Source organism: Pseudopipra pipra, chromosome Z, assembly GCF_036250125.1.
Source record: "Pseudopipra pipra isolate bDixPip1 chromosome Z, bDixPip1.hap1, whole genome shotgun sequence".
In the NCBI taxonomy this organism is placed as follows: Eukaryota; Metazoa; Chordata; class Aves; order Passeriformes; family Pipridae; genus Pseudopipra; species Pseudopipra pipra.
This window is the reverse complement of record NC_087581.1, coordinates 29,278,294-29,288,950: the sequence shown is the minus strand read 5'-3', so window position 1 is coordinate 29,288,950 and position 10,657 is coordinate 29,278,294. Positions and strand designations below refer to the sequence as shown.

Sequence of the window (10,657 nt, the reverse complement as noted above, 5' to 3'; positions counted from 1 at the left end):
AGCTCCCCTCATTAAGAGCCTTCTTTGAAAATGGGCTGTGTTTGAGCATTTCCGTAATGAGGACAGGACGGGGTTAAAAAGTGACCATTTCATGGTTGACTTGAACCTGCTTACTTTCCTTGATGTGTCGTTGTGAAATGCCTGACGTGAATAAACTCTCACTTTGGGCAAGGAGGAAGTCAGCGGTCCCTCCGGGACGCCGCCGGGGGCTGCGCTCTGGCACCGGGAGGGAGCGCCGGTGCCGCCCGGCCGCCGTTCCCGCAGCCGGCAGCGACAGTTCTGGAGGTGGGGGCTGCACACAGCGGGTGCCCCCTCAGCTCTGCAGTGCATCGCAGTCCTCCTCACAGGCGCAGAAATTAAGTTTCGCTCACTGCTTTCCTCCCCCTTTCCCAGCTACCCCCGTAAAAGCTGCCCCGGGAGAATGAAACCAGACCTCGCGCCCTGTTGCTGCCTGCGAGCCGGGACCCCTTCGCCGCCCCCGGCCGCAGCCTGCGAGGGCGGGGATATCAGTCACGGGCGGTGCGGGGAAGGGTCCCCCCTTTGGGCGGGGTGGCGGAGGGGGCTGCCCTCCCCCGTGTCCCCCGCGGGAGGTGGGGGGAAGCGGGGGCGCCTGGGCCCCGCCGCAGCTGGCAAAGTCGTACCCCGAAAGGAGAAGAAAAAGAAGCCTCTCGCAGATGGCAGCCACCCCCCCTCCCCGCCGCCGTCTTCCCGCCCCCCTTTCCCCCCCGCAACTTTCTCCCACCAGAAGAGCGGGAAAATGAGGGAGGGATGTTTGCTAAACGTGCTCGTTCCTTCTGCAGCGTTCGGTGGTGATGAATGCAGAGGGAGGGCAAAGGAATGGGATCTGATGGAGAAGAAATGTGTTTGCAGGGGTAGGAGGAGTGTAAGCGGTAATTGTGTAATTAATTAATTAAAAAAAAATACTTAAGTCTCATTTGGGGAGAAAGCTGGAACGGGGTCCAGAGGGTGTAACCGGTGAATTTTTCAACTTCCAAGTTTTGCAGAGGGACAGGCGGAGGGGTTGGGGGTGGGGGGACACACACACACGGACACGGCGAGAGCAAATCGGGTGGGAGCGCCAGGGAGAGATTTATCGTTTGAATTTTCAGGAGATCATTTTTATTAAGGTGGGCGTTTGGAAAGCAGTCTCACCACTGCCCGCAGAGCAAGCGAGGGCGGGCGAGCAGAGGCCGCCGGAGGAGCCCGCAGGCCGCGCCGCCCGCTCTGCCCGCCCGGGGCGCGCTCCCGCCCTGGCGCGCTCTCGCGGCACGATCCCGACGGCCCGGCGAAGTTTCTCCTGCCATCACTGTCCGGGAGCTTCTTGCTCCGCTCCGGGCTGTAAGCTTGAACTTTCGAGAGCGTGGTGACAGTGTCGTGTTATTACGGCACCACCACCAACTTCTTAAAAAAAAAAAAGAAAAAAGAAAAAAGAAAAAAAAGGATTAAAAAAAAAAAGAGCTAAACAAAAAAATCCTCCCGCCCACCCCCCCACCCCCTCGAGTCCTTCCCCCCTCATCTGCAAAACAACCAGCAGCAGCAGCAGCAGCAGCAAAAGCAAGACTCCTGAGCCGCCGACTACAAGAGGGTTAAAAGTGTAGATTGGATTTCACCCCGGGAAATCTAGCACACGGAGTGAACTTGAATCTTTGGCTATTTAAGGAGGACTGGGGTTTGTTGAGAAGTTGTGGTGATCCAGAGCAGAGCCCCGTCCTGATTGATTTCATCTTCCTTGAGTCTCAGATGACTGTAAAATGAATAGATGAAATTATTCCTTTTTGAGGCTTTTCTTAGGGGCTCTCCGGGCAGCGTGTTCTCAAAGCGAAGTCATGATGTATTCTCCAATCTGTCTCACTCAGGTATAGACGCGTTTTATTTATTTTATTTGTTAATTTATTTATTTTCACGTGTTTGTTGGGATTTTTTTTTTAATTTTTTATATGTATGTGAGTTGTTAATGAGTCATTGTTGGTAGTTGTAACGGGTTAAAACACAATTGTAACTGCTTGTCGGATCCAAACTCCCCTCTCAGGAGGGAATATTAGAAAATAAACTGTACCAGGGCATTGTTTTGGGGAGGTCCATTCAATGTGTCACCCGTAGACAAATACTGTTAATTGTTGGTGCATAAGAAGTCAAAGGTTAACAAACTGGAGATGAGCATAATTACGCTAAAAAGCAGGTTTGAGGAGTATTGATTTGATTGGAATCAAGCGATTTGCACTCTTTTCAGCTCGCCAGTTTACGCAGAGCCTAATGAAAGAGTTTGAAAGCAAAAGTGCTTTTTTGACCAGACACGACGACTCGCCGGTGCGAAGTAATCCCGTCTTATGCTTAATTAATAATATGTAGCCTGCCAACAATGAGGGCGATGTAAGCGGGGATGACGAGGCTGTGCAGTGTTTTCTCCTTCGGTTATACAAGGGCACACGGCATTTTCCCCCTCCCAGCTAAATTTGTGGTGCTGGCGGAGGAGCATGCACCCTCCTCAGCATGGGGAAAGACCGGGCCGGTTTTACAGCCGCACTTGCGGCCGCCTGTCGGTCCCGGGCGGCGGCTGTCACCGGGACGGCGGGAGGGAGCGGGGCGAAGCGGCGGCGGGTGCCGTGCGGGGCGCGGAGGGCGGGGGCGGCTGCGGCGCGGCCGGAGCAGGGGTCCCCACCGCAGCAAAACGCGGGTTTTGCAACCTGAGGGGTTTCGGGAGCAGGTTTGAGAAGTTCCTTGGGTGCCGCGGGAGCGTCCTCGCCGGGAGTACGGTAACGGCGAGCGACCGCCGGGGCACCGGAGCCTGTTCCTGACGGTAAACCCGATCTGCAAAGCCTGGGAATAGTTTTCAGCAGCTTTCGTGAAAGTCTGTCTTAGGAGGATGTGATGTAAACTGATTAAGCGATAACTGCTTGCTTCCACATTGGTGCAACAAATAGCTAAAGTAGAAAATGTGCGAAAGTAGCGTCTCCTGCAAGGCTGCTACAGAGCGGCCAGCGTTGCACCTACAGTTCCACTGTGAATAAATAAATATGATTTAAGTTATTTCTCTGTTACAAAGCATTGTAATTCAAAAGGACTAAAGTATTCATAAATTGTGACTGAAGATGGAAACAATGATAAGGCTTATTCAGTGGTTGGATACAGTCCTGTAGTTTTTTGGCTGACACATTTTTTATTGTTTATATTTTGTTTGGCATCTAAGTGTGATTGACTTAGATATGGATATTTTCAGCAAGTAAACGTGAGCTGCAGTGGAGGAAAGCTGGAAAAGAGTGCTGTTGAGATATTTCTTCTTCAAAAGAGAAGCATTTTGTGTAACAGATACGCACATGCTTACAGGTACACACAGAGAAATAATTACTTAGCATGGAATCTGCGGTTAGTAAAAATTCTGTGTAGGCTGTCCAGCCTGTGAAATTAGTGATAGGTAGTAAGACTTTGGCATCAGAGTATAAACCTGAGAGTACTACTCAAGAAAGCACTTTTGACATTTGAAACACACAAATTTTCACAACCACCTCTATTGCAGCAGTAGTTCATTTTCTTGTTTCCTGATCTAATGCCTTTTTTTTTTTTTTTCCTCCATATACTTGCTTTTTGGACTCACTGATGTATGTAATAGATTTCCTCATTCTTTACAAATCTGTATTAAAATACTGCACTCAGGTATATATGAAAACACAACATCATACTTCTACAGCCATTAATACATGGAAGCAGTTCCTGGCTTTTGTGTGTTGATACCTTCTCCATAATATTTTGCAATCACTCTCTATCATGTGCCAAGCAGAGACAGTTCCCGCTTAGTGATACATACATGGAACACAGTTGCAGCAAATTGATTTTAATTTGGAATCTTTTTCTACCTACTTGGAATGATACATAAATTAAAAATTAAAATTACACTGGCAATAAGAATCTATATGTTGCATTCTTCGTTTAAAGAAAAAGATTGATTCATCTCACTTTGAGTTGTGACTGCGTTAAAGTAGTGCTGCCAAAACTGCTCTCTATTGTGATCTCTGTCTCTAGGGCTCTTGCAACACACATTGACTGTGGTAGTATATGTTCAGAAGAAAATATTTTGGTAAAAGTAAACACAGAACACCTGTTTGAACTGAGCTCCTTGGGAAAGCAGTAGTTCAGTTTGTGCTGAGATAACGCTGAAGCACCTTTCAGAAACAAGTCTAAAATCCAAAGTACAGCTTTAAGACAAACCTTGACACTTTGGATGTTACCTATCACACTTTCAATAAAAGTTTGGTGGGTGAAAATAACTCCAAGGAAGAGGAAAACTTACCAAATGCAATTTAATTTTAGAGGCTCCCTTCGTCTCTTTCCCATATGCCTTTCTCTGTGTTTTGCAATGAGTGTAAACTGCGTTTATCTCTCTTGCTGAGGCATGAATAGGATGCAGTTACCGCGTGCCTTTTAGTGCTTGCTCTCTTGTAATATTTTTGCGGTGGCTTATTTTTATGTTATGGTAGTCTGGAAAGTCAGAATATGTTGTATTTTCTTTTCCTTGTATATGTTGTTCCACCATTTCTGTATAAAATTTCTATACTTCTGACTGGCTTATTTATTCTATAGTCCTCAGTTTGAACTCCCATGAATTGATACAAAGTTTATAAAAGTGGAAGATAGGAGAAGTGTGTTACCTATCCCCTTTACCTTTTCCAAAAAGAAAACTTGGCCTATCTATCATCATTGAATGACTGCTATTTTCTCCTTTATTTACAAGCTACATAGATGTTATATAGTAACTTCCATTTTAATTTAAATTGCCAGTTCACAATGGTTCACCTGAGCCATTTGATATGACATTTCAAAATCTTACCTTTATAAATGATTTTATTGCAAGAGACACTGTGATGCATGGATGCATGCCACATAAAAAAATAAAAAATAATTCAATATTGCCTGTGTGAATATTAAGGGAAAAAAATAAAATTCTGTAGATGCCTTTTTAGGAGGTTTAGTGGAGAATGCATGTGATTAATTGCAAATCTTCATTTAGGATCATTTTTATGGGCACCACTTCTTGTCGTCAAGTAGTGTTTCATTTGAAAAGACTCCAGGTGCACAAGGAATTGCTCGAATATATCTGATAAAATTGCTTTAGAACAGGATGTTCTTTGCTGTATTTCTCCTTCACACTCTTTCACCTATATTTATATCTTTAGGACTTAATGATACTGTGAAAGAAAAGCTTGAATATAGTTTTTAAAAGGCTGGGGTTTTTGGTGTGTGTTTGTTGGTTTTTTTTCCCCTCTCTTTGAAAAGGAAACATTCAGCCAGTACAGATTGGAATTTAAACAGTGGAATTCTTACCTGTAAAATTTTCATAGATGCAAAATGCCGTAAGTTATTATTGGTAATACTGTGTGCATTACCTCAAGGCATAGCCATTCTGAAATAGTTTATGATGCTCTTCTTTGAAATTAAAACTAGATGTGCAGTATTTTAGTAGCGTAGAATATGTCCACGTTTATTTTATTGCCATTTTAAGTTCTAAATACTGAAGTCGGTTTAGATGTAGGGGAAATCATTGTACTGAGACAAAAACTAATTTCTCCCAAAGCTCTTCAGCCACCTGCCTTCACCTCACCTTTAGCCCCAGCTGTTAGAATTTTCGAAGTCTGTAGTAAATCTGTTTAATTCAGCCTAAAATGAATTGCAAGGATTTAACACTGTACAGTCTTTATGCTTACTTTAATTTAAAAAAAAAAAAAAAATTATTTGAAAACTTCAATTAAGATTACTTCCATAGAAGAAAAAATAAACTTTCTTCAGTAGTTATAACTGAGGGGGAAAAAAACATGGCATCAGAAAGCGTATGAAGATAGGGAAGTCTTATCATGGGCTGTGGTTACTCAGAGCAGTACTGCCTTCTCACACAAAGAACAGATTGTGGTTTAACTCTTTCGACAGCCTGGTTTTATATGCCAGTATAGTATCAAAATTGTTCAAATCTGTGCTGGAAACTACTAATCAGTTTAATTGTTGCCTCTGTGGGTCTTTGTTAAGCATCATATTGTAACGCAATTGTTTATGTCCTGAAGTATCTTCCTGTGTTGTCTCCTTTTTTTTTTGTTCCTTTTCTTTTTTTTTTTTCCTGTGAAGAGAACATGATCATAGGTAGACTGCTCGCAACTTTTCTGTTGTTTTCTGTTTTATTTGAGAACAGTTAGGGAAGAGAGGTAACTAGATCTAGTGGGGTTTTTTACCATTCAGGAAATTTTGAAGTTTGTTTGAAATTTGAAGATTTAAACATGAAATCCTTTGCCTGAAGCTTCTACAATGGCAGTCTGCACTCTATAATTGAGACCATTAGTTATACTTTCATCATTTTTACCTAATGGAGTTAATCAGCCTATTGATTAAACATAATTCATTCCTTGTCTAGCAGCGTAACTAAAATAGTAGTTTGTTAATTGTATTCTTGAATATAATTACATAAAAAAAGATTCAGTTTTAGTTTGATTGCACCGTGCCACTCAGTATGATGAGCAATCTGCATGGTATTTAAAACTAAATATGCCTGCTCACAGGAAGAAAGATACCTCCTCTAAGGTCTTCCTTCCAAATCAAAATACAGTAATGTTTGATAAGCGGATTGCACTGTTTTAAACAGCAGATTTGTTCATGGAAAAGAAGTTTTTGGGAAAGGTCTAATTAGATATTAACATAGATGTGTGGGATGGTACTTTAGGCAGACAAATCAAATTAATTGAATTGCTATAAGATGTACTTGTAGACAACAACTATGCATTACCTCCTTAATGCAATCCATATTGCTGCTAGGCAGAAGATAAGAACTTGCAGGGGAAGCCAAATGACAGAAAAGGATATTTTGAAACTGTAAATAAATTGCATGGATTTCATAAAAGCAGCATTTGACCAGCAGTGGACTCATAATGTCTTTTTGCCACAGCATGCAGAAACACAAAGAATGCAAAGTTTGTGCCAAGTTGCCATTTTTCATTGTACACCTCAGATTGATTTTTAAGGGGTTTAGAATAATTGCCACACTCATGTGATCAGTTAACAAATTAACTGACTCCGTGGGGCTTCAAAACCCACAGTGGAGCTGCCGGAAGAACATAAATGTAATTTTTCTTCTCACCTTCATAAACTCTAATTTTACAGAGTTTGGGGGATGGTGTGGGGGAAGCCCAAAGAGCTGAAAGTACAGAAGCTTCTGTTCAGGATTTGTATATGACATGGTTTGTCTTTTGCCTGCTTTCCCTTACTGTATGCTGGTTTCTCTAGTTACCACCACTGGAATGGTGCTGTTTCAGTGCTGGAATGTTGGACGTTTGATAAGAAAATGGATCAAGTTTAATGGCGCATGCTCTTTGTACCACCAGCAGTCTCTTGCTGAGAGCATGCTCCAAAAGCGGGAACTCTGTGGCATTACACTGAGCATGTATATGCTTTGTGTTTCTGTGCCACAGAGAAGAGAAATGAACTGTGGCATTTGCCTCAGCATTCTGAACATTTCTGCTCAGATTTTTTAAAACCGTATAGCGTCCTCTTTGTGCAATGGTACTTTTCTTGATGTTAGCTGTTCACTCAGATATTTAAATGTTAGGGAAAAAAACCATCTTGGTAGCATCGCTTTTAAATTATGTAGTCTCTGCAGCATTGTGGGATGAAGTGAGGGGAGGCATATAAAATAAAATCTTCACATGGTTCTTTCAAAGAATGAAATATGGGGAAAATGTGATTTTCTATGCAGTTCTCGCCTGCTGCCTGACAACAGTAGTAATTTCATAAAAGGTGTTATGCAGAAATCTGTGTAACTTTTAAGTGTTTATTCTCTTTGTCTTGTATTTCACTTGAAGATTTTCAGAAACCTTTCTTGATACTGCTTCAGTTATGAGATACTGACTTTCAGTTTTCTTTTTCTCTTCTTCATTTTTTTCCTTCACTTCTTTCCACAGGATGAATTTCACCCGTTCATTGAGGCGCTTCTTCCACATGTCCGTGCAATTGCCTATACTTGGTTCAATCTTCAGGCTCGAAAACGCAAGTACTTTAAAAAACATGAGAAACGAATGTCAAAGGATGAGGAAAGAGCAGTCAAGGATGAGCTACTTAGTGAAAAGCCTGAAATTAAACAGAAGTGGGCATCCAGACTCCTGGCCAAGCTGCGCAAAGATATTCGCCAAGAGTTCCGGGAGGATTTTGTGCTCACGGTGACTGGGAAGAAGCACCCATGCTGTGTATTGTCCAATCCTGACCAGAAGGGCAAGATTAGGAGAATCGATTGCCTGCGACAGGCTGACAAAGTCTGGCGTCTGGATCTAGTCATGGTGATCCTGTTCAAAGGCATCCCCTTGGAAAGTACGGATGGAGAACGTCTCATGAAATCCCCACATTGCACAAATCCAGCACTTTGCGTCCAGCCACATCACATAACAGTATCAGTCAAGGAGCTTGATTTGTTTTTGGCATACTACGTGCAGGAGCAAGGTAGGAAGCAGATTGTCATATTTCTATGTTAGTATGTCAAACTCTGATTCCAAGTAGCCCTATTTCCCCTGTGGGCTGCTACCAGTGAACATTATTCTGTGGTCTGTAGACGTAGTGTGGGTACATACCCATTTGTAAATCAGCATGTGTACAGATATACTTAAGCACACACATATTCCTACAGACCTGTGTGACATGCATGTTTGATATACGTGCCTTGTTCTCTTTCAAGAGAGACACATACCAAGGCAGTACTTTCATTCCACTGAAGTTGCCTTTTTTTTGGTCAAAAAGTGGAAATATATAATTGTGACTTCAGAAAACAGTCTTCTTTTAAAAAAAACAAACCACCAAAACCAACCCCTCCAGTAGTGTTAGTAACAGATGAAGGCATGTGCAATTGTACATACTACCAATATTTATTATTGTCTTCGTAGTTACAAATAACCAGGAAGTTATCCTTAAACTGATGAATCTGCTATCACATGGAAGAGCAACTGTAGACTTTCTCATGCCTATAAAACAAAACTTGAAAATACTTTAGCACAGATATACTTCTTGTATTTACCAAATAGAATCAGAATTACAGCCTACATTATCTAATCTTTTATTAATATTTTACATCACTAGCTTATCTTACCTATGTGAGCTTTAAAAGAAAGATCCAGGTCATAATATTTTGAGATAATTTTCTATGTAAAGTATATTTTCATAATCACACTCATATACTTTAATTTGGCAAGTAATTGAAATATGGAAAATTGCAGGAGTTCTATAGAAAAGCTTCTTAAACTTAGTTTCTGCAGAATGCAAATAAAAACAGGGCTTCTGATAATCATGTATCAGGGCAAAAACCTACTAGTCATATTGCATGTTCAATAAAAATACTCATAGGCACGTTCCCTAAAGTTGTAAATGGCTGTAAGTCGATAAAGGTGGGGTTTTTTTCTCTGATGCCAAGGCTTCTGAAACGCGTTTTCTCTGTTAGGAATCATTTTGGTTCTTTCTGGTGTTGATACCATCTTCTGTGTGTCTTTGTACTGCTGACTGATCAGCAGTAGTAAAGCATTTATTTTTTAGCTGCAGATCTCAACTATGGAAAGTTTGACCATCCGCAGATGGTGGGGCCATTTCACAACTTGGCCTGGTAGTAGGCAGAAATGGCCTGCAGAAGGGCAGATGGCAGGCTGTTATCTGATGCCCGATAAATAACTGCAAGATTTAACTGGAAAACAAATGGAATTGATTTTTTTAGTAACAAAAAAGTAAAATTGCACGGCTTCATTTGGTGTGTTCTCATTCTTTCAAAGAATAAATACAAAACACAATCTTTTTATTTTAAGTGAACTCTTTTAGCAGTTGCCAATGCAAGAGGAGTGCTGTTTAAGTGATCATATAAATCAGGTTCTTTTTTTTGGATTATTTGTCATGAAAAAAAGAAGTGTTGTTTTTCCCCCCCCCCCTTACTTGGATTTTTTGTGGGTTTTGTCTCTCTACAGCAGCAGACACGTTTAGATATTTTACAGCAAATTTAAGTAGCTGCAGAGTCTGGTAAATCTGATAGGAAGAAAGATTTCTTTGATAACATTAAACAAAATAGCTTAATTACAAATAATTTGTACCTTTAAACTCCTTTTGTGAAAAAGTTCAAATTATATTTTGAATGCATTATAGTGTAAGACATAGCTTACTGATTAATTCTATGGATTTACCCGTCTCTAAAAGTCAAAACTGCAAAAGGAGGCAAAACAGTTTAAGCAGCTCTTGAGCCGAAGAATCTGGGGTCAGAGTACTCTTAACACACTGTCGACTTACAAGTTGTTGGAAACTAGTAACTTGAAGTGGGAGAAGGAATTGCAGGGCATAGCTGATTTTGTTGATTTAAATGGATTCAGAAGATGAGTTTATTTAAAATACTTGTCTAATCAGAAATTAGTAAGATAAGCATGCTGTAATGTTATAACTTTCAAAGTTACACGATGGTACTTTGAGAATATACTGAAAGATGAAGCTGGTTAATTTCTATATACCAAGTCACTCTTAGGAGACCCTTTTGTTTATTGTAAACTGCGTGTATTTTGTATCTGTCTTGGTGCTTTACAGTAAATTTTCCATTAACATCTGTTGGCGCGCTTCTTGAAGAAGTCATACTAAGCTATCTATGTATTTTTTTCCCATTTTATCAAACTTTGAT

General features: G+C 41.1%; 1 protein-coding gene and 1 long non-coding RNA gene across 18 annotated transcripts in view; one reads left to right on the top strand and one right to left on the bottom strand.

The window, feature by feature from the left end:
* Positions 1 to 1,089: 1,089 nt before the first annotated feature.
* Positions 1,090 to 1,621, bottom strand: LOC135406995 (uncharacterized). The gene is made up of 2 exons (XR_010426622.1): positions 1,529 to 1,621; positions 1,090 to 1,401 (listed from the first exon to the last, which is right to left on the bottom strand). It is a non-coding gene; the product is annotated as an uncharacterized LOC135406995 (long non-coding RNA).
* Positions 1,622 to 1,717: 96 nt separating this feature from the next.
* NFIB (nuclear factor I B) overlaps positions 1,718 to 10,657 on the top strand; it is a 168,743-nt gene continuing 159,803 nt past the window's right edge. For 15 of the 17 annotated variants that reach the window (XM_064641632.1, XM_064641628.1, XM_064641627.1 and 12 more), the window contains exons 1-2: positions 1,718 to 1,856; positions 7,932 to 8,463. In XM_064641632.1, coding sequence (XP_064497702.1) covers positions 1,827 to 1,856; positions 7,932 to 8,463 — 562 coding nt within the window. In that variant the 5' untranslated portion in view covers positions 1,718 to 1,826. Of the gene's footprint in view, positions 1,857 to 7,391; positions 7,534 to 7,931; positions 8,464 to 10,657 lie in introns of those variants that run through there. The other 2 variants (XM_064641633.1, XM_064641619.1) reach the window with 2 other exon arrangements.